Genomic DNA, 24,328 nt, shown 5'->3' on the forward strand with positions numbered 1-24,328 from the left:
TCATATTAATATTAAAGGTGTAAATTATGTATTTAAATATCTATATTGACCTGTGGGAGTTTTGCAACCAGTTGTAAAATGCAATGAAAACGTCTGTTATTTATCTGTGTAGCTCAAATTAGTCACACATTAATTCATATAATTTGTACACCTAACACCTGTCATGTATTAGAAATTATCAACTTGGTCTTAGTAATAGTAATAGTAATAAAAAATCCTTTCATTAAAATCTGCTCTATTCTTAATTATCCTATTATTTATCAGTTTGTTAACTTAAAACAGTTACTTTCATTCTGTTTTGATTTAAACTTCAGACCACTGATCTTGCAGCGCTCTTGTCTATCTAATCTATTTTATTGTCTATCATAAAAAGTATTCTCTCTTAAGCTGACTTAGACAAACTTTAGTGCTTCGATAAGGATAATAATGTAATATAACTTTCTTGTAAACTTTGAAGCTGCTTTTGTCTAACCAATTCCTGGTGCATTTTTTAACTCTAGAAGGAAAAAAACACCACTGGAATTTTAGGGTACACTCCTACATGGTGCTTGAGAGCTGGACTGGTATATAATCTTTGTTTAGCCTCTGCTGCTTCTCAGACAGCGAGTCACTGTACATGGCAACCAAACCCACAACCCTCTTGGTGGGCTGAAGGTGCACCAGGAAACCACAGCAACCCAGATGAAGAGTGGCAGGTGCACTGGCTGACCACCCTCCACTGAGTGCTGAAGCAACCAGAGTTGCTTATCCTGGAAGAGCAACCATGAGGTAAGCCGTAAGCCCCAGAGGTCTCCGGCTGACTGACTGTGGCTCAGATATGGGCTCCTAGCCAACACAACTCTTCAAACTTAGAACTGATTTGACAGCTACTGTAAATACTTTCCTCTAGTATACCTGCATAGCGACTTGCTCCCTTCAACCTTCCCTTCACTGATGGCCAAGCTGTGTTTTCACCCTGATCTTGACCTCTTTCATTCTTGCAGGGTGCTACATAAATGTCCAAAGGTCTGGTGCCAGATGTCACTAATGACCCCACAATCCTATTGGGTGACAGAGTGTAATTGCATACATGTGCCTCCAAAGAAGAGAAAACAGATTGGCTATGGCATTGAGTTTACAGCACACTCTTTCACTTAGCTGCCACTTTTCTTTGCCATTCTGGGAAAATTCAGACACACAACTTATATAACTTTTTTCCTTGTGTGTTGTATTTTTGATGTGGTGGGTGGGTGGTGGTTTGGTTTGTTGTGTTATTTTTTTTTTGGAGGGGGGCTGTTGTTGGTTGTGTGTTTGTGTGGTTTTTTGTTAACGAACGTGATGCATGTTAAATAAAAGGCTAACATTAATTACTTTGAAAAGACCGAGCGTTGCGCACTGGAATGGAAAGAGGAAGACCAGTTACCCCACAGGGGTAGTCCTCACGGTGACAACGTCCTCCCAGCAGCAGAGCGCGGAGCCTTCCTAAACAGCGCACCGTACTGCTTGTAACAGTGTAGCTAGACTAAGAAACGTGGTCGTGTTTGTGGCCGGGCTGCGACTTTACACCAAGAACCCCCACCAAACAACAAAAACACCTAAAAACAACAACCCACGCTGCGCAGAACGGTAACGGGCGGCCGGGCCGCTCAGGTCATGGAGTCCCTTTGGGTCGGGCCGCGCCCTGCTCCTCCACAGAGCGCTGGGAGCTGGGCCCATCCCGTCCCCAACGCTCCTTCCGTGCGGCAGGCAGAGGCGGAAGGAGGGACAGAGGGCGGGCACTCCTACCAGCCCCCGGCACAGCGAGCGGCCCACCCTGCCTTCACCAGCCACTCCAAAGGCCCTGCGGCGCTGCCCGTCACCCCCAGCCGTGGCTCCTCCTCCTCCTCCTTCTCCTCCTCCTGCTGCTGCTGCTGCTGCCGGTCGGTCCCAGGGCGCACGGCTGACATCACGCCCGGGGTTTCCATCCGACCGCGGGAGGGGGAGGCAGAGCGGAGAAGCGGCGTGATGGCGGCGGTCGGGAGGACTTGAGGAGCTGTGGCGGAGCAGAGCGGCGCAGCGGTCACCCGGGTACTCCCTGCGCCCCTCCCTGCCCGGTTCGGGGCCCCATTGTTCGAGCGGGCGGGCGGGCGAGCGAGTCCACCGCGCCAAGGCTGCGAGGAGCCGGCGGCCAGCGGGACTAGCGGCGGCCCAGGGCCCACCGCGGCAGCAGCTCCCGACCCTCGGCTGCGGTACGAACATCCCCGCGGTGCGTAGCGCAGTCACGGGCTGGGGAGGCTCTGGGAGGGCTTGGCCAGGCTGGGTGCACGCAGGTAGGCAGAGGCCGCCATGGCTTCTTTCCTTTTCGCCGGGCGGGAGTTGTGCAGCTTCCGAAGATGGAACGGGGGGCGGGCGGTGCTGAGAGACGGATCTCGCTGCCGGCCGGGGTCCGGGGGGAAGGGGTGGATGCCCGGCGCGGGGTGGGTTCTTGGGCCCACTTAGCGGAGAGTGGGAGCAGCGAGGGCCGCAGCGGGCAGCCGGTGTCGAGTCTCTCTCGTTTGGTCCTGCGGGGGGAGCCAGTGCCGAGCCGCCCTGGAGGCAGGAGAGCGGCCTTGGCTCTCCTCTGGCCATGGGGGGCGCCGGGAAAAGCGAGAATGGAGGACAGCGGCGGCCTTGGAGACGCTGCCAGGGAGCGTTGGCTGGGAGCGGCGCCTGTGCAAGGCGGAGGGCCGGCTTCGGGGGCGGGAGGCGAGCGCCCTGGGGGCGGGCAGAGCGAGAGCTGCAGCAGGAGGCCGCGGGAGCGCGGTCTGGCGGCCTGGGCTCCAGCCCTGGAGGAAGGATCACGGCGGAACGGGAAGCGCGGGTCGGTGGGGAAGTTGGGGCGCTGCTCGGAGTGCTTCCCGGGGCTCACCGGGGGCCGGGCCCCAAAGCGAGGGGGGTGTTTGCGCGGGAGGGCCGGCAGCGTGAGGCCAGGCGGCTAAGCAAAGCGCGGCCTTACGGGCGGACCGCGGGGAGCCGCCTGGCTGGCCTCCGCCGCCGCGAGGTCCCCGGTGTCGCTTCGCGGGCCCTGCGGGGTTGCAGGGCTTCCTTCTGTTACTTTCCCCTCCCTCATCGCCTTTGTTTGGTGGCCGGAGTGGCTCGGGTGCCTGAGCACGGAGCACTTCCACCGCGGAGAGGTGCGTCCCCCACTGCCACTACCCGGTGAGCTCCGGGTTGGGCTGTTACATATTAGAGGAGAGCACCTCGGGGCAGGCAGCTAGCAGGACAGACTCTAATCGCTTTCACATCACTCAATCTGTGAGAGGCGGTGCTTTTTATCTGATTATCAGTGAGTTTATGCTTGCAGTCCATTTACCGTGAGCCTAAACATATCTAGCTGTATGGGATACTGCAGTGATCTGACTTAAGATGTGCTTGTATGTGAAATAATGATCGTTCCATCTGTGGGATCTTGCTGGTTTGATTTAGTGGAGACAGTTGTTTTAAACAGGACAGTCTTCCTGCCTTTACCCACAAACGGCTCTAAGCATTATGTGTATATCTGGAAATGCTTCCACTGTGTTTTGTCTACTGAATGCATTTTACTATGCAAATCTTAGCTGAAGAATATATATGTCGTTTTACCTCTGTTCAAAAAACTGTGAGCAGTTTTTTGTTCAAATTTAAATCCACTTTGTCCCGAAGTCAGTCGTATAGCAAAAGTTAAACCACACGATACAGTGCAGACATGCAGTAAAGTGTTCTTACCCTGCAGTGCTGAAGAGAATGTAATTTCCATATCATTTCCTATTCTGCACACATTGCTATCTACATTGCTGTGTTATTTTTCGTTTCTTTTTAGATGCAGACATGCTTTCGAATTGTATCAGTGTTTTTCTTTACTGTTTTAGGTATTTGAGGAGACATCTCAAGTACACGCGAAGAGCACTAGAGTAAACACCTGACTCGGCAAACGAGCAGAATACCAAGAAGTGAATTCTTGATATCCACATTGTAACCAGAGTGGTCTTCTATTTATCTTTTGAACTTACTAATATTTACAATGAATGGGCACAGTGATGACGAAAGCATGAGAAACAGCAGTGGAGAGTCAAGGTAAGCACTTACTTGTTTCAGTTATAATTGACAATGTATTCTCCTGTATTATTATAAACTGGTTTATATTTGAACTTGGTGCCAAAGCTTCCTGGTTAGCAAGCAGACTTAGTTAGGAGGACTACACATGCTTTCTTGCAGGTTACATTTCTGCTTGTTACATTCACATCACTTCAGCGATGAACTGTAATGATCTTGTATGCACCTTATGTAATAAAGTTTATATAGTATTAAAATTGTGTCAGCATCCAACAGAATAGTATTGCTCTTTTGAGGGGAAAAAAGAGTGTCTGAAGTGTCAAAAGCTGAAACATCCTATTAGAATGGTAAAGTAAAGCTACTGTCTAAAAAGTGCAAGGCACACATGCATAAGATGTTTTGTATAAAACCCTACATAGGCTATCTCTAAAGGTGGAGTAGGGACTTGTTTGTAGATAAATCTGTTCTTGATACAGAGTATTTTATGATTCTTATATCATAGAATGGTTTGGGTTGGAAGGTACACTCAAGATCATCTAGTTACAAACCTCCTGCTGTGGGCAGGGACACCTTCCACTAGACAGGGTTGCTCAAACCCCAGTCCAACCTGGCACTGGGCCCTGCTAGGGATGGGGTAGCAACAGCTTCCCTGTGCAACCTGTTTCAGTGTCGCACCACCTTCATAGTGAAGAATTTCTTCCTAATGTTTAATCTGAATCTACTCCCTGTCAGTTTAAAGCCATTCCCCCTTGTCCTGTCACTACTTGCCCTTGTCAAAAATTCCTCTCCATCTTTCTTGTTGGCTGCTTTAGGCACGGGAAGCTGCTCTGTGACCTCCCCTGAGCCTTCTCTTCTCCAGGCTGAACAACCACAACTCTCAGCCTGCATGGCTCTTCCTTCTTTAGGGCTGTCAGAGTAATATAAGTGTTAACATTTATTTATTTTCTGAAGTGAAAGTCCAGTTTTCCAGCTGGGGTTTTTCATCGTTGTTGGCGGGGGTGGGGGGGAAGTTGTTTTTTTGGCTTTAGGGTTTGGGTTGGGGGTTTTTCTTTGTTTGTTTGATTGATTTACTAAATATGAAAATCAGTCCTGTGATGTTGAATGCTAGTTTTGTAGCATGTGCAGGGTTCACATTTTGAAGAGCCTGGTTAGAACTTTCCTGCATCCAGGGATGACAGCCAATTTAGAGGGGTTGAATTAGTGTTCAAAAATGCACATCACTCATGTGCAACAGTTTAGATTTCTAAAATTTGAAATACGATGAATGCTGAAGGTTTAAGTTGAAGTAAATTTGCAGAGTGGTTTTAGACTCCCAAGAAGTGTTTGTGAACATGCTGTTAATCCACCCATCTGTCTTTGAGTCTCTCACTAGAGATCAGAAAGAGGGGTGGGGCAGGGGAACAGGGGAAAGCCTTATCAGGTGAGAAGAGAAACATGAACAAATACAATAGTGTGAGCAAGGCTACTTTTCTGAACTCTTAGATGTTCAACAAATGCAAATTTACCAGGGACAAGTCTGATGATTATGTGTGTAAATTTTCTTACTACTTGAAACAAGCTACCTTGCTAAAGGTAGGTTGGAAAATCACTCTGTAATTGTGACTACCCATAAACATTAGTATATCAAAGTTACTTAAAAGCTATAGTAATTCTTAAGACTAAGCCAACTAAACATTACAATTCTCAGCAACTTCATTAAAAGTAACTATCAGGAGGATGCATAGTACTCAAACTTGACACTTGCCTGTGAAGCAAGGCTGTTATTCATTTTAAATGTCTTGCTGAGCACATCTTCAAGCTTTATCAGGTTTTAAAAAGCTAAAAACATTTTTCCTAGGCTTGTATCAGTCATTAACCCCATAGCTTAGTTCACAGGCAGGTCCTGGAAAGCTTATTTTCACGTTTGCCCTGTAGTATCAGGAAACTGTTTTTGTAAATGGAAGGTCAACGATTTCCATTCTAAGTGATGGAGCTGGTTTTGTCTAGCCTACTTCCATTACTAAAATAATTACTGCCAAAGGCCAAAGGAGTATGATGTTTATGGAATATCTTTATGTGACTTGTCCCTGTTTAGCCTTTTCATTTTTTTTTTTTTAATTTTCTTTTTTCCTTTTTCTTTTCTTTGAGTTTCCAGAAATCTAGGTAGTTTGTGCTGGGAGGAGAGTTGCCTTAGCAAGCTGCAGCTGCTAAGCGTTGCTGTATTTAGCTTTCAGATCTGGAAATTTGAATTCTACAGAGTGGAAGTAGAGATCAATAAGAAATTACATTTCCTAGGCTTCTAGTTGTCCTGTTTCATACAGAATGCTAGGGAGGGAAGTGTAACAAGTGAAGAAAGTAATTGAGAATTGCTGTTGGGGATAAAGTGCAAAGATGATCAAACTTTCAAGTACTGGTAGAAAAGAAGAAGAGATGAAGGTGAATACAGTGATAAACTAAATAGTGGTATTGGTGATAAGTATGAGAAGTTTATGTCACTTTGCAAATTTGACACTTTACAAGTACAGTAAAACTATTCACTTCTCTTTGTCTGGTGTAAATGTTCATAGCTGTCATTCTGGAGTCAGTCTTTATAAAAATTAAATACAGCCTGATGTAGGGGAGTTGTCATTACTTTAAAAAGTTACAAGAATCAGTGGCTTAGGGCTGAATTTACAAAAAAACAAGGCCTCATGGGTACTGCATTTTATTATTTTAGGGAAACATCATGACTTGCAGAAGTAGTGGAAAGCCTGTAGTCTCATCAGTAGGAGGGCTGGAGAAGGAACTGTTCATAAACTTTCAGTTTTATGCACTGGTCAGCATTGTAGTATGGAATTATAGCTATCCTTTATTCCCCATGGCTAGCTATGATAGTGAATTATTTCTGAGGTGTTCGAAAGGAATGGACAGTTTGCCATACTTCTGCATTATTTCACAGCATTGCATCTATTCATTTGACTGGTGAATTAGCTGACAACTTTGCTGCTATTGTTGAGCCTGAAGTTCTGTTTTGTTACAGGTGGAAAAGTGCATCTTGTGTATTTTCATTGTTAAATAACTGACCATGCTGTTTGAATTTTCCTTGTCTTTTTCAGCAACCCCTGAAGCTATAAAAATCAGTACTAGAACCAAGCATGATGGAAATTGCAGACTAGCATAAACACTATTCTTGCTTGATGTGCTGATTTCTATGTAGTAATTACAGTGGAATCTACTTTCCAGCTTCTTGTTTACTTGAAATCACTATTCTGACATATTTTCGAATAGCTCAAAATAAAATATCACAGGTATTGTTCATCTGGATAGCAAGTGAGTGTAGACACAAAAACTTGATGTTGGTATTCGAGAAGCTGACTCTTCAGCAAAGCATCTTTGGGTAGTGATCTTGAAAGCATTCTGTTGCAAACTTGAATATGAGTAAATACATTCTAGTTAGGTAGTAATAAGAAACCTTAATCAGCAAGGAAGGGCAGTTATACCTGAAGTGCAAGACAAGCTCCAGGTAGAACAGGGACTGCAGAAGTGAGATGTTGGTGCTAATTGAATAACAATCTGATTTCCCATGTCTTTGCTCTTCCTATGTTTCCTGCAGAACAAGGTATAGAAGACTTAAGCAAACCTTCCTTCTCTGGAGGTTTAAAGGGATGTGCTTAGTGCAGCTTAACTGCAGAGTAGTTGGCTGAAATGCACTGTACTTCCCATTTTTGCACCAAGCAGAAAGCAGCTGCTTTACACTGACTTTGCCCAGTCTTTGCATACTTGAAAGCTGATTTTAATAGAAGATAGTAATTTCAGTGGGTTTAATTCACTTTGTGGATTGAGTAGACTATGGACCAAAAAAGGCAGTTGAGTAAAGACTAAAGATTTTGTCAGCAGGCTTCAGTTTACTATACAAATTCATTCTTTCTGTTGATGGTAAAAAAGGTGAATCGAAAGGCATGACTTGAGTTTATTGCTTTCAAGAAATAGAAGCGGGAGTTAAAACAGAGATTCTCCAAGCATATTTGCATAATTACTCCTATGTGGTAGCTTCCTTTTTGAATAAATTTAATAGATAATAAAAACGTGTGTGTATATATCAGGGGAGAGCATATACATAAAACTATACATATGTAGATGCATATTTAGTACACAGGAGTTCTTGAGATCAACAAAAGTAAATGGTAAAGGAAACTGGGTAGAACTTCTGTGAATGGCTAGTGGATAAAGCAAGCTCTTCACTTCTGTTAGCAGTAATATTTTTGGTTAGTAAGTTGCTATTTTATCAGGTTTCTTAGAGTTAAGCATGAAAAGTTGCCCTAATACAAGTTAAAAGCATCTTTTAACTTCTTTTGGAAAAGTTCAGATAGAATGTGTATCAAAACCTAAGTGTTTTTTTGTCTGGAAACCTTGCCAGCTAAAAAAAGGAATTACAAGTTTGTGACACAGCTTTCCTTGTACATATGGTCTCTGTTTCGGCTTTGGGACTCCTGCTGATCTTACCCAGGTCTTGTTCTTTCTCTATCTAAACTGGCTGGTAGATACCTTTTGTATGTATGTTTAGATTCAATGCCACCATTCTGGAAGTTTCAAAATTCACATTCCTCAAGACTAAGTCCTGTCTTTATGATACAGGCAGTGCACACCTATCTAGATGTGGCCCCTCAAGGAGTAGTGTTTGTTGTTTCTTAGGTTGGTTGTTTTTTTGAGGGGGAGGTGGTTTGTAGGCTATGTTTTGTTTGGTTGTTTTTTTTTTCTGTCTGATTTTTGTTTGGTTTTGTATTCGTTTACTTTATATTACTGAGGTTTTTTAGTTGTGCATTTCTGTGGTTTTTAATTAAATTGCTTTTTTTTTTTTTTTGCTGGTGATCTGTAAGGAGCTCTAGTAAAGACATCATTGTGTTGCTCCTGGAACCAGTGGCATGTCGAAGGACGGTCATATCAGACCACAGAGTAGTAGACTCCTTTGAAACCACTGATACTTTGTGGCTATGAAGGATTCATGGAACTTTGCATTCTTAAGATATGTGACTTGTGGCTCTCAAAGGCTTGCAGTGTGTTTCATGGGGTTGTGAAAGTGGGTAGATGATCAGTGTAGTTTTGATACCTTTACTTTGGGGATGATTTGTAGTAGTGGCAGCAGATAGTAGTCTGCAGGACTGGAAATATAATGCATTTCTCTGAGTTGTTAGCCCACATCAGGAAAATTCAGTTGAATTCATGCTTTGTAATAGCTGAGGACAGGAAATAACACTTGCTAGACTGAACTTTATTCTGTTCATTCCCTCTCATTTTTACTGATGGTGGTAAATAAGATAAATCTTCTTTATGCATCTAAATCAAATTAAATAGTTGTTTTCCTGCAATTTCTGGTTTGTTTCAAAGCAAACAAACAAACCAAAGAACCACAAAGTCCACTGTCATGTCAGATGCTTTTCAATGACCCTGCAGAAAATGTTGGGTTTTTTTTTCCCTCTAGTGTGTTGAACTTAATTTTGCCCAAATTGGTACTCTTTCCTACTGTCCTTAGAAGATTCTTAAGGTAGTTTAACATAATGAATGCACTTTAAATCAGTGGTGATAAATTATCTGCTCTTGGATCCATTATTAACCTAGACCTTACACAGGAGCCTAAATACTATTTTACAAGTATTTGTATAGCTTTCCATCTTAGGATTTCTCTTCCTAGTACCTTGTGTAAAATTACCAGACTTTGTTCCTCATTTTCTGATCCTATCAGGGGCACCTTGTTGTAAGAGATAAGCTAGTGATACTAAATTTTAGAATATTAAAAAGAACCAATGACTGTTACAGGATACTTGCTTTTCATCTGTTTCAGTTATCTGCCTCTTTAGACCTGTCATCTCCCCAAAGCATTCACCAGTTTCATTGCATAGGTTTTTATTGTGGGGTGTGTGGGGGAAAAAAAAAACCCAGGCAAGAATAAATATGAAAATCTGTGGGGTTTCTTACTTTAATTTATATAGCTTTTCCTGCAAGGGAGTTTGTGAATAAGTACTGTATTCAGGCATAAATTCATACAGAAAAGGTAGGGAGTGTCTGGAACTGGTTTTTTTTTTTTTTTTTTTTAATAAAAACACATTGCTTCAGAATCATCAGGGACACCTCACAGTAAACCATCCCACCCAAGGCTCTGTCCAACCTGGCCTTAAACACCCCCAGGGATGGAGCATTCACAGCTTCTTTGGGCAGCCTGTTCCAGTGCCTCACCACCCTTACAGTAAAGAACTTCCTCCTTAGATCCAATCTAAACTTCCCCTGTTTAAGTTTGAACCCATTACCCATCGTCCTATCGCTACAGTACCTAATGAAGATTCCCTCCCCAGCATCCTTGTAGGCCCCTTCAGATACAGAAAAGCTGCTATGAGGTCCCCACGCAGCCTTCTCTTCTCCAGGCTGAACAGCCCCAACTTTCACAGAATCACAGAATCACAGAATCCCAAGGGTTGGAAGGGACCTAAAAAGATCATCTAGTCCAACCCCCCTGCAAGAGCAGGGTAACCTACAGTACATCACACAGGAACTTGTCCAGGCGGGCCTTGAATATCTCCAGTGTAGGAGACTCCACAACCCCCCTGGGCAACCTGTTCCAGTGCTCTGTCACTCTTACAGTAAAGAAGTTCTTCCTGATGTTAACGTGGAACTTCCTATGTTCCAGTTTACACCCATTGCCCCTTGTCCTATCACTGGATATCACTGAAAAAAGCCTAGCTCCATCATCCTGACACCTACCCTTCACATATTTGTAAACATTGATGAGGTCACCCCTCAGTCTCCTCTTTTGCAAGCTAAAGAGACCCAGCTCCCTCAGCCTCTCCTCATAAGGGAGATGTTCCACTCCCTTAATCATCTTTGTGGCTCTGCGCTGGACTCCTTCAAGCAATTCCCTGTCCTTCTTGAACAGAGGGGCCCAGAACTGGACACAATATTCCAGATGCGGCCTCACCAAGGCTGAGTAGAGGGGGAGGAGAACCTCTCTTGACCTACTAACCACTCCCTTTCTAATGCACCCTAAGATGCCATTTGCCTTCTTGGCCACAAGAGCACATTGCTGGCTCATGGTCATCCTCCTATCCACCAGGACCCCCAGGTCCCTTACCCCTTCACTACTTTCCAGCAGGTCAGCCCCCAACCTGTACTGGTACATGGGGTTGTTCTTCCCCAGATGCAAGACTCTACACTTGCCCTTGTTAAATTTCATCAAGTTTCTCCCCGCCCAACTCTCCAGCCTGTCCAGGTCTCGCTGAATGGCAGCACAGTCCTCTGCTGTGTCAGCCACTCCTCCCAGTTTTGTGTCATCAGCAAACTTGCTGAGGGTGCACTCAGTTCCCTCATCCAGGTCGTTGATGAAAATATTAAACAGCACCGGTCCCAGCACCGACCCCTGAGGAACTCCACTAGTCACAGACCTCCAGCTAGATTCTGCGCCATTGACCACAACTCTCTGCCTTCTTCCTTTCAACCAGTTCTCGATCCACCTCACTACTTGATCATCAAGCCCACACTTCCTTAGCTTATCTATGAGGATGCTGTGGGAGACAGTATCAAATGCCTTACTGAAATCAAGAAAAACTACATCTACCGCTCTACCATCATCCCTCCACCTAGTCACTTCCTCATAGAAGGCTATAAGGTTGGTCATACATGACTTCCCCCTCATAAAACCATGTTGGCTGTTCTTAATGACCCCCTCATCCTTGATATGCCTAGTGATGGAGTCAAGAATAAGTTGTTCCATCATCTTTCCAGGGATGGAGGTAAGGCTGACCGGTCTATAATTACCCGGGTCCTCCTTCTTGCCCTTCTTATAGATTGGTGTGACCTTTGCCATCCGCCAATCCTCAGGCACCTCGCCCATTTCCCACGACTTACCAAAGATGATGGAAAGTGGCCTAGCAATGACCTCCGCCAGCTCCCTCAGCACCCGTGGGTGCATTCCATCCGGACCCATCGATTTACAGATTTCTCAGCCTGTCTTCATACGGGAGGTGCTCCAGTCCCCTGATCATCCTCATGGCCCTCCTCTGGACTTGTTCCAACAGTTCCATGTCTTTTTTTATGTCGAGTACACCAGAACTGTACACAGTATTCTGAGTGAGGTCTCACAAGAACAGAGTAGAGGGGCAGCATCAGCTCCCTCAGCCTGCTGGTCACGCTCCTTTTGATGCAGCCCAGGATGTGGATGGCTTTCTGGGCTGCGAGCGCACACTGAAGCTGGCTCATGTTCATTTTCTCATCAACCAACACCCCCAAGTCCTTCTCTGCAGGGCTGCTCTGCCCAACCTGTAGTTGTGCCTGGGATTGCTCTGACCCAGGTGTAAGACCTTTCACTTAGCATGGTTAAACTTCATGAGGTTGGCATCAGCCCACCTCACAAGCGTGTCAAGGTCCCTCTGGATGGCATTCCTTTCCTCCAGCATATCAACCAAACCACACAGCTTGGTGTCATCGGCAGAGTTGCTGAGGGTGCATTCGATCCCACTGTCCATGTCGGCGACAAATATGTTGAACAAGACCGGTCCCAACACCGATCCCTGAGGGACACCACTTGTTACTGGTCTCCGGCTGGACATTGAGCCATTGACCACAGCTTTTTGCGTGTGGCCGTCCAGCCAGTTCTTTATCCACCAAGTGGTCCACCTATCAAATTGATGTCTTTCCAATTTAGAGACAAGGATGTCGTGTCGGACACTTTGCGCAAGTCCAGGTAGATGACATCAACTGCTCTACCCCTCTCCATCAGTTCCATAGCCCCATCATAGAAGGCCGCCAAATTGGTCAGGCAGGATTTCCCCTTAGTGAAGCCATGCTGGCTGTCACCAAGCACCTTGTTGTTTTTCATGTGCCTTAGCATGCCTTCAGGAGAATGTGCTCCAAGATTTTGCCAGGCACAGAGGTGAGACTGACTGGTCTGTAATTCCCTGGATCATCCATTTTCCCCTTCATGAAAAGAGGGTTATATTACCCTTTTTCAAATTTCCATACCAAATCAGATTTGACACATGTTGCTGTACAAACGCAAGTACTTGACTCAAGGGCTGGGGTTGAGAGTGGTTTCTTGACTGTGTGTCCTAGAAGGTGTTTTTTGGTTTTCTTTTGGTTTTCATGGGGTTTTTTTGAGGTTTTGTTGGTTGGTTTGTAGTTGTTTCGTGTTGGTTTTTTTTTTTTGTTTGTTTGTTGGTTTTCGTTGGTTGGTTGGTTGTTGGTTTGGTGTTGGTTTTTTTTAACTATACTGAATGTAATGTAAGGTTTCTTAAGCCTAAATTAAACATTCCTTAGTGTAAGGAATATCTCTAAACATGTAACGCCATTTTCATGTTACTGGTTTTTGTGGGTGTTGTTTTTTTGTGATTGGTGTTGGGGTTCTTGTTGGGATTTTTTGGTTGTTACTTGTTTAAGGTTTGAGGTGGTTATTTTTTGTTGTTGTTTTTTCTTTCTAATTGTAAATTATATATTTCACTGGGAGCCAGATGAGTTAGAGGCTTATGCTACCCATTCGTAGAAACAGGACTTAGAAAAACAGGCATACCGTTTTCTGTAATTGAGTGCTTAAAAGAGCTCAAATGGTCTTCAGCAGTTAATGTTACCAAATATTGTATTTTTGTCTACATTATATTAATAACACCTCTATTCTGTACCTTAACTGGTTTGCCCTGTTGCTTCCACTTATGCATCCTATTCTAGTCTTGATAGTGTTTATAATTTCTGTTGACATTTGGTTTCTTGATGGCCCATTTGTCAGTGAAGAAGGTAGGAAAAAAATTAGGCCACAAAAAGAGTTGGTTAGAAGAGGTCAGCACTACAAGAGCACAGCAAGCGAAGATGTAATGTGGCATGGTGGAACAGGGTAGATTTGAAAAACACAGATGAATAGTTAACTGAGAATGAAGTCTTACATGCTGATGGTTTTTCTGAATATATTTAAGATATGTGTGACTTTTTTACCAGAAGAGTTGAATGAAGAAGAGCTCCAGCTCTGGATTGTCTTGGAGAGAGTCTATTTTGACTGTGTTTGGAAAGGGTAGGAAGGTCATGATTTATGCTAGCTACCTGAGAATAGTAGATATTTTCCTTGCTATTTTTAATAAGGCTTTTTGGGGAAGAAGGAGTAAAGAGGATACAGATGCAGAGATAAAAGGCTAGTCAAGTTGTACTCAAAACCATTGCTTTTACTCTTCCTCAGGTGTCCATAGCATAGTGGGTATGGTGTCCACTTTTACTGGAAACAGTTTAGCAAAAGGCAAAAGCATCTGAAGCAAAGGCAATGACCCTGGCCTGTACGGGAGGAGAAAGTGGCAAGAAGTAACACTTTGCCTCTCCTTTACTTTAAGGGGAACTCTGAAGAGCAGGGGACCAGAATTCTCTGTTGTCTTCCAGAGATATTTATATAACAGCATTAGACAGTAGGTGACAGGTAGTTGTGACAGTATTCTAATCCTTGTTTGAGAAAATATTTAATGTTCCTTGCATCCTACCCCTAGAGATGTGATACCAGAATCTTGGTAATTAGTAGTGCCAGTTCAGGTGATTAATTTTGTGGAGGTTAGTGGTGCTACTTTGCACTAATGTGTCTTATTCATTGCAAGAAAAGGTACTGAAATGATGAGCCCTTGCTGGTCGACATAAGATAACACTTAAAGCTCTTTAGCTGGAGAAGAACTGCTTATAGACTATGCCTGAAAAAAATGCAGGGAAAATTAGAGAACCCCATAAGCAAAGGTGGAAAAGCAAGTGACCATAGCGTTAGAACTATCTCTCAGCTATTACCTCTTCAAATTTATTTTTTAACATCTTTATTACAGAACTGCATGTTCTCTTTTTTTAATGTAAGTAAACTGTTGTGTTATCGGACGGTGAGTTTTGTCTTTGGTACACTAACTATTTTTAAAGTAAAATTTTAGTACAGTGTGAAATGCTGTCACTTATAATTTGGTTTGCAATGATAGCTTCCATTGATTATAGAAAATACAATCTAAGAAGAGTATATGTATTTCCTTTTCCACTTCAAGCAAGATAAAACCATTTCTGGAATTCTTCTGATACAAGTTGTTAAGAGAATACTGATCTTTACATTCTGAAAAAGCTTGTAGACCTCTCTCAAGCTGATTATGGTTGAGTTTTTTTTCTTTTTTGCTTGTTGTAGATGTCTTGTTAGGGTATCCATTTCAGCAGATCAAGAAAATGTTACTTGAACCACTAGAAATCTGTGTGAAACTTACGTATTCTGTATGGTTTTTCCTGGGAGCTAAAGCAACATAAACAGTTATGTTCTAAAAACTCTGCAAATAAGCTTTTTAGATTTCCTCTGATTCTGGTAGACACTGCAGTGTAATGGGAATTCTGCATGCTGTTGACCTTTTTCTTAGTAATGTCAGCAACGTCATGCTGTGAGAAAGGGGAAAAGGCATTACATAAACCACATAGCAGTTTAAGTACTTGGAAAATGACTTGCAGTATGGAATGTGTGTCTAGTAAAATTGAAAACTACAAAAAAATCCTTAATACGAAATATATTTAGGGTTGGTTTTGTTTGTTGGGTTTTTTTTTCTACATTCTGTATTGATTTCACTGTTTCATACTTTGGTTTTAGGGCAGCAGTCATGAAAAATACTGACTGTTCACTCCTTGTTTGTTCCATTTACTCATTGGCCTTGAGAATGTTTATGAAAACAGCTGTTCTAAAAAGCTGAACATCTACCCTCTATGAATGACACCGTAGGGATGGGATTTTAGAGGGCAGCAGTAACAACATCAAAAAAGAAAATCATTATTCTTGGAGAACCTTCATCAGCAGGTGAATGTATTAGTGAGAACTGAGAGTGTTTTCAAAGTGTGGTACCTCATACTACTGCTTGTACCATTGTTTGACTTGTGTGAAAACTACTGAAGCTCAGAGAAAAGGTAGGAGCAATTAAAGGGAAACTTCACTTGTTTGTTCCTGAGTTCCCCCTTTACTGAGGGAGATCACAGATGTGAATTTTATTTTTGAATGTGTGTGTATGTAAATGTGTGTACCTTTTTGCAGATAATTCTGTTTTTACTTTTAGGGTTAGCATCTAGCATAGTAGGATTTAATCTGAATTACTGCTCATGTGGAAGAGGGTCGTAGTAAATCCCATGAGGATTACAGATTTATGTTCATTTTTAACAGACAAGGCTTGCTTAATATGTGTAGGTTTGAGAGAAAGGAAGGCTTCTCTCCATTACATTGGGGGGTTTTTATCCCTTAGTGCAGTGGTCTCCAGATTTTTTGTTCACCCACTCCTATCAATAAAAAATACTTGAGCACACACCTCCGATGTATATGTAGTTAATTTTTAAATTGTTAGTACATATAGTCAGTTTATAATTTATAAATTATAATTACTACTCTACTAATGCCTACATTATAAAGCATAGACAAGAATCAAAAATTTTAAAAGGATGAGATAAACTAATATTTGAAAATATTTTACTTTGCCAGTGGCAAAACTCCACTTTTTTGTGATCATTAAAAAAAATATGAATATTTTTATTTATTAAAATCTTGGTTTGACACTTTGTGATACAGGGATTTGAAGGTTCTCAGTTCAGTTTATTTTAGCACTTGGTTTTTAATGGCTGGCATAGCTAAAAAAACTACCTCACAAAGATAAATGGATCCAAACAGAAGAGCATTAATGACTGCACTTACTAAATCATACTATTTTTTTCAATCCCATCAGCTAATTATGCAAAGGTTTTTCTTAAAATTTGGCTAGTAAATTTCCATCTGTTCTGGTGTCAATCACTTCTTGCAAGTTAATCAGAAGGGATTGCAGTTTTACGTTTCTTATAAATGAGTTAAAAACCCACCAAAACTTTTTAGAAGGTTTTTTTTTTTTTTTTAAACAGATTAGAAACTTCTGCTTCCAACTTTGTAAGTGTAGAACCATAGAATCACAGAATGATGTCAGTTGGAAGGGACCTTAAAGATCACCTAGTTCCAAATCTCCTACCACAGGTAGAGACGCCTTCCATTAGACCGGGTTGCTTCAAGCTCCGTCAGACCTGGCCTCAAACACTGCCAGTGATGGGGCAGCCACAGATTTCTCTGGGCAACCTTTTTCAGTATCTCACCACCCTCACAGTTAAGAACTCCTTAGTTCTTATATATTAGATATAAGATATATATATATATAGAAGATTTATATATATAAGATATATATCGCTATAAGTATATATTAGATACAAGGAATCTAATATAAATCTACCCTCTTTCAGCTTAAAGCCATTCCCTCTTGACCTGTCACTACATGCCCTTGCAATAAGTCCCACTCCAGACGTCTTGTAGCCTCCGGTTAGGGACCAGAGCACTGCTCTTAGATGTCCCCTGAGCTTTATTTTTTCCAGGCTGAACAACCTCAACTTTCTCAGTGTGTCTTCACAGGAGAGGTGCTCCAGCCCTCAGGGTATCTTTGTGGCCCTCGTGTGGCTGGACAGACTATTCCAGGTGTGTCTCATGAAAGCAGAGAAGAGAGGGAGAATCCTCTCCATTGACTGGCTGCTCACGCTGCTGGTGATGAAGCCCAGGACATGGTTGGGTTCTGGGCTGCAAGTGCACATAACTTGGTCATGGCGAGCTTTTCGTTGACCAACACCTGCTAGTCCTTCTCAGGGCAGGTCTCGATCTAGTCTCTGTTCACCCTGTATTGGAATTTTTGTTTCTCACTCCTAGGTAAAAGAACCTCAGAAGAGGGTTCTAAATATTTATCATTAAATTTATCGAAAGTACAGGACTGAGCATCGCCTGACTTGAAACACTGGTGAGAAAACCAGGTTCGTCTTTGTGTTCTGGATGGTTCTCAGATGTCTTACTGATTGTGGTGGCTTCATACTAGTATCTCAAGGCATATAATTAACATTTAGGGCAAGGTTAATTATTAACAATAGTGGATGTAGATACATATTTCAAATAGTTTTGGTAATTCTGATTTTTTTTTTTTTGTTGCAGCTTCTTGTCAGATGTAATTACATTGAGCATTCCAGTTGTACTGGTGTTTCAGAATGGCACAAGCTTTTTCATTTTGGAAAAACAAAACCCGCAATTTTTTATTACAGCACAAATAAACTGCAGCATTGCAAGGTTCTGTAGCAGTATAAATAAATGTCACCTTACAATTAAATGAGTATTTTAACATTAAAAAAAAAAAAGAAAAAAGAAAAGAAGAGAAAAATTATTAGCGGTGTCCCTCAGGATTTGGTTTTAGGGCCAGTGTTGTTTTAATATCTTCATTGATGATCTGGATGAGGCAATCAAGTGCACCTTCAGTAAATGTGCAGATGGCACCAAGTTGGCTGGGAGTGTTGATCTCCTGGAGGATAGGAAAGCTCTGCAGATGGATCTGGACAGGCTGAATTGATGGGCTGTGGCAAATGGTATGAGGTGCAATGAGGCAAAGTGGTGGGTGTTGCATTTGGGCCACAGTAACCCCATGCAATGCTCCAGGCTTGGGAAAGAGCGGCTGGAAAGCTGCTTATCAGAAAAGGCCCTGGGGGTTCTGAGTGACAGCTGAACATGAGCAGCTTGTGCCCGGGCAGCCAAGAAGGGCAACAGCATCCTGGCCTGTATCAGCACCAGTGTGACCAGCAGGGCCAGGGCAGTGATGATCCCCCTGTACTGGGCACTGGTGAGGCTGCACCTCAAATCCTGTGTTCAGTTCTGGGTCCCTCACTACAAAAGAGACATTGATGTGCTGGAGCGGGTTCAGAGAAGGGCAACAGAGCTGGTGAAGGGCCTGGAGCACAAGTGTGATGGGGAACGGCTGAGGGAACTGGGGGTTTTAGTTTGGAGAAGAGAAGGCCCGGGGGGGACCTTATTGCTCTCTACAACCACCTGAAAGGAGGATGGAGGTGGCTGGTCTCTTCTCCCAAGCAGCAAGTGGTAGGACTAGAAGTGATGGCCTCAAGCTGCGTCAGGGGAAGCTTAGACTGGAGATTAGGAAAAATTTCTTCACTGAAATGATAGACAGGCATTGGAACAGGCTGCCCAGGGCACCCTGGGAGTCACCATCCTGGAAGTCACCATCCTTGGAAGCATTCAGAAACCATGTAGAGGAGGCCCTTAGTGACATGGTTTAGTGGTGGACTTGGTAGTGCTGGGGGAGTGGTTGGACTTGATGATCTTAAAAGTCTTTTCCAATCTAGTTGATTCTATGATTCTAGATTGTCATTGTTTCTTACTTTGCAGTGTGGCTTACAAAGAGCTTGTATAGGAGTACAAGTATGAGCTTTATTTTTAGCTTGTGGCCATAATATTATAGTTAGCTTCAGCTGTCAGAGGAGGGAGCTATTTCTCCTTCATGAACATCCTGGAGCAAATACTGCAACTAGAAGACTGCCTCCTTAGATAATGGTAAAGGCTGTAGCTAAATCCTGGCAGTCCTCGCAGTTAAAAGAAGTAGGGATTGTGTTTCTTATGAGGGAGGCTGGCTTTCAGAGATACATTTCTCAGTTTAAGTTGTGAGGCAGAGTGACTGGGTCCTGCTAATGTGATAATGCAAAGCAATGACTCATTGTTATATTTTGTCTAAGTCAGCGCTACATGTGAAACAAAAATAAATCCAAGTACAGATAATGACTTAGTGATATTACATGTGCAGAGGCAAAGGGCTAGGAAAGGTTGGTCCCTATGCTGGATTGATATGGTGTAGCAAATGGCTAGTATCAATGCTGAACAGAAGTTGAAACTGAAAACTACTGCTAGTTTTTCAGTAAGGCTTTGTTTTCTGTACCCTGTTATTTCATTATGGTCTCTGCTTAAGACACATTGCTTAAAAATGCCATAGAAACATTTTACTTTTGCATTTGCTGTGAGAGGAAAGGTAGTTCTTTATTCTTCCTTTTACATAACTCTTCCTTGTTTGTCCCAAGCAAGTCTTTCCATATTTGGTAGTTTTTTTGATTTCTAGAAAAAGTTAGATCAGTCTATGTTTTTACTTTATTGCTGCTGCTTTCTCACAAGTATTATTAAAAAAAAACCCAAAACAAATAAGGTGCTCCTTTATATCAGAATTTCACTGGTAGTCTGGTAAATTTGTATTCTAGTCTGATGCTGGTCTAAAATTGTTTCCCATAAGAGATGAATAAAACCAAGAAAAAACCCAGCTATTCATCAGGTCTCTCTTTCTGTCTGCCTTGTAGATACTTACCTTTAGGGATAATTAAGAAATAACTCATAGGCTGAAAATTTCCATTCAAATTCTGTTTGAATATGTAACTAGTCCTGTTAGGCAGTAGAGGTTTGGATTGGGTTTTTTTGGGGAAAGGGTTTGGGAGTTGGTTTTGGTTTTGTTGGTTTTTGGGGTTTGGTGGTTTGTTTTTTTTTTTTTTTTTGTATTGTTGAAACAGACAAGTTTTCTTTTAACTGTTGGCATTTCCAGATAGTTTAGCTGGGGAGTGAGTTCTCCTCCTCCCCCCAGGTTAAGAAAACATTTCTGTGAGAGCAGGGGCAGTGGCTTTGATAGAGGAAATGGCTGAACTAAGTTCCTTGTTCTTCATCCTTGTCATGATGACACCTGTGTTCCTGTGTTAGCATAAAATCACTTGGAATTTTCTAGTAGTAAGTTTTTCTTAAAAAAATAAAAAATACCAGTATCGTAGTTTGAAATTATGATTTTTGTTACACATTGTGAGAGAAGACTTACCATTAGAAGTGCTAGACCAAACAAACTTTTTAAGTATAGAAAAATCAAAGCACCCAGAAGTTTTTGATACTTTGATATTGGCATAAACTTGTTCTCTTTTGGATCTTTGACTGCAATGACTTAAGTGATAAACAGAAAAATAACAATATTCTCTCTAATTTTTCATGCTGAAAACAGAGCGTTTAACCTGTATCTTTTATTATATGTTGTGTTTCGGTTCCCCATCAGTTACTTTTGGTTCATATATTTTAAATTTCCCAGAGGAAAGTCCTTTGTACGGAACATTGTAGCTTTTGGGGATTTACAGGTATTGCATGTCATGGAGTGTTGCTTGGTACAGTCTCAACAATCTGCAGTGTTTTCTTTATTGCATATGGTTATGCAGAACTTACTCATGTATTACACCATTTCCTACCTTCTTTACAAACAAGAGCTTTAGATTTTGGGGTGATAGCACTGTCTTTGTGGAGGCTATGCCTCCAAGTCAACATCCTGCAGAAGCTGGGAAGCTCAGGCTGAAACATTGTATGGAAGGACACAATGAAATAAAGACAGGTTGGTAGTCCTCAGAGCTTATCAGTTGCTTGTCCTGTGGCCAGTGAGCAGGAAACTTCTTCACAGTTCAGTGCAAATGAAGATGCATCTATTAATCTTGCCTATTTTTAATATGCACTGTAGTTGCATTAAGACCTCTTGCAGTGTGTGATGCACGTTTGCAGAAACGCTAGTGTAGTTTCAAACATTTGTATTACTTTGGATTGTTAAAGTAACCTCTGCACAGCATAGTCTTGTGTGCTTCAACTGCTGTAGTGCTTTTTACTAGTTATTTTCAAACTCTTTTTAAGCACTGCCATAGCATCCTAAGGTTTGTTTTTTATTTTAGCAAGTCATTCCTTAGTTTTAAAATGACTTGCGGCTACTTGGTTTGTATTTTCTCATTTCCTTGTGCTGACTTAACACTGTGGGATAAGAAATTTTATTAGGACGTTATCGATATAATGGCCTTTATATTTTGGGTTTTTTCTTTTATTTTCTCTATGTACCAATTAGCTATTACTCTACAGTAGTGATCCTTCATTGTCCTTCATATATGGTAGCATTAGGGCAGCTCTAAATCAGTTGTGAACATTATTATTTGTTCTTTCTTCTTGTTTCTTGTAATTTCGTGGGTTTTTTTCTCTCCCCTTCCTCTTTACCTGCAGCTAGCTGGTCTCTTCATAAAGATTTCAAACCACTCAGATTCACAGTTAATGGGAAATTTTAACTGATGTGATTTTTGCTTATTTACATAAGTAAACTGGAATTTCAGCTCCCTACTCCCACTTTGGTCTCTCTACCATTCTCTCCTGTAGCTGGTTTACATGTTTCTCATAATGTTGGCAAGTTTTTTGACCAGTGTGGTTTATTTCAGTGTCAACTACCTTAGAAAATAGGTACTACGTTTTGGTTTCCTCTGGCTCTATGTGGAATTGAACCTATGAGTAGCACTATATTGATGCATACGAAATGTTTTACTGCTATATGGAAAGCTAACTTAATTACCGTTGTTATGGCTTAGTGTTTTGTGTCCCTTTTAGGTTTGGTAATCCACATTATTATTGTGCTGTTCGAGCAAGCCTTGTCCTGCATGAAAGTGTTTGATTCCCTTCCTCCAGAATTATGTAGGATCACAATTTTGGTGGCTTTTTGTCACTAGGACTTGTCTGGCTAGTATTTACTTGTGTCTCAATGTTTCTCCATGCTGAATTTTCATCAATTTCTCTTCATTTATAGTTAGTGCTGACTTCCACAGTCCCCCTGACATTCATGTACGGTGCTTTGCTGTGCTGAAAAATGTGGTTGTTTCATAATGGTCTGATCTACCCAGCATTAAAGGTAACATAACATTTGTGTACAAGAACCCTATTACAATTTAAATCTCTTCAGAAGATCACGGTGGAGTGCTGTTAATTTCTTCTAAACAGCTTAAACTCCAGCCATATTCTGTAGCAGGTGCCATGCTTTATTTGGCAGGTGAGGTTAGTGTTAGAACACTGTGCCAGAAGTACCTTTTGATGACAGAAACAGGAATTTTGGGAGCAGCCTTGTGTCCCAGTTTTCCTCTCTGCACGTGCAAAGAAACCCAGCAGCAGGGTGTATCTCTGTATGTCCTGCTTCAGAACCAGGAAGCTTCACCATGGTCTGTCTGTTTCTTTCAAAGCTGACAGTTGCAGATGGCTGATTGAGGTGCAGTCTGCAGAAGTTTGTTTGTGAATAGCTTCATATATTTTCTTTACTGGTATAGTGTTGTTGGTGTTAACAAAAGCAGAAAAAGGAGTGATTTTGCATTGGTTTGTGGTTTTAAAATGAATTAAGTATGTTCTAGGGCAGAGGATGATCAATCTGTCCTCCGCATACCCCTGAAATACCTCCAGCTTACTGTCAGCCAGGTGAATTGTACTTGCTAGGTTTTAATACCAGCTTTTGGTTTTACCATTTTCAGTTCTGCTTCATGTTTATTTTGTCTTGTAAGTGTTTGCAGTCCAGGTGTCAACTTGCAATTATTTTGCTCTGTGGTGTGATTCCATTGTTTTTTGTCATGATATCTTTGAAATATGGTAGTATTAACCTCATGAGTAATTTTATTAAAGTTTTAATTTGGCTACTTGTTGTAGAACTCTACTACTTTAACTCTACTTGTTGTTTCCTAAGTTTTTTGAATGGTCATAAATACTTGTCTTTAATTATTGTGCTTTCTTTGTATGTTAAATGAGGTGTAAAATGAGTATATAAGTAGAATAATCTGGCAACTCAAGTATATGCCAAGCACAAGTCTTTATTATCGGTGACAAATTCAGAGTTGTCTGTATGGGGGATTTTGTTACCGTTAATTTAACAGGAAAACAGTCTGCATAGTTTTGTGGTTTTGGGTTTGGGGGGAGTTTTAGAGATAATGTGCTTCTAAATATTTTTTTTAAAGGATCACATCTTATCTGTACAGTCTGAAAACAATCTTATATTTCAGTTGAATAGATCTTTGTGGAATAGACTTAACTGCCAAGAGGTGTGTAGGTATATTATATGGGGTTTGATGGAGCTAAACAAGGATTTTTGAGAGGATGGGGGTGGAAAGTAAGAAACATTTCTACTACTTTTATTTTCTTGCGCTTGACTCCTCCATATTAATTTGAATGTTCTTGCTTTATCTTGCCTTTTTTTAGGCTTCACGAGTATGATTGCACTCTGAATTCTCATCTTTGTTTTATTAATCTCAATTTATTAAATTGATGGCGTCTATTTGTGTGCTACCCATTTGTCTGGTCTAACTTAATGATTTATAAGTGAAGCAAAGGTGACTTTTTTTCTTTTAATCCTGTTGCCTTGGCAACTATGTAATACCCTACTAACTTCTCATTCTAGCCGATCAGATGACGATTCCGGGTCAGCATCAGGTTCTGGATCTGGTTCAAGCTCAAGCAGTAGTGATGGAAGCAGCAGCCAGTCAGGTAGCAGTGACTCTGACTCTGGTTCAGAGTCGGGCACTGAGTCAGAATCAGAGTCTGACACATCTAGAGAGAAGAAACAAATTCAAGCTAAACCACCAAAAGTTGACGGATCTGAGGTAAAAAAACCACATAAATGAACTCTTTTCAAGGGGGGGCAAGGCAACCCTTAAA

The 24,328-nt window shown here is 41.8% G+C and overlaps 1 protein-coding gene across 5 annotated transcripts in view; it reads left to right on the forward strand.

Annotated features, from left to right (window-relative positions):
• Positions 1-1,857: 1,857 nt before the first annotated feature.
• Positions 1,858-24,328, forward strand: part of CHD1 (chromodomain helicase DNA binding protein 1) — a 57,239-nt gene continuing 34,768 nt past the window's right edge. Inside the window, exons 1-3 of one of the 5 annotated variants that reach the window (XM_065661284.1) lie at positions 1,858-2,224; positions 3,846-4,050; positions 24,072-24,273. In XM_065661284.1, coding sequence (XP_065517356.1) covers positions 3,998-4,050; positions 24,072-24,273 — 255 coding nt within the window. In that variant the 5' untranslated portion in view covers positions 1,858-2,224; positions 3,846-3,997. The remainder of the gene's footprint in view (positions 2,225-3,845; positions 4,051-24,071; positions 24,274-24,328) is intronic. The other 4 variants (XM_065661283.1, XM_065661280.1, XM_065661281.1 and 1 more) reach the window with 4 other exon arrangements.

Source organism: Lathamus discolor, chromosome Z (genome assembly GCF_037157495.1).
Source record: "Lathamus discolor isolate bLatDis1 chromosome Z, bLatDis1.hap1, whole genome shotgun sequence".
NCBI lineage: Eukaryota > Metazoa > Chordata > Aves > Psittaciformes > Psittacidae > Lathamus > Lathamus discolor.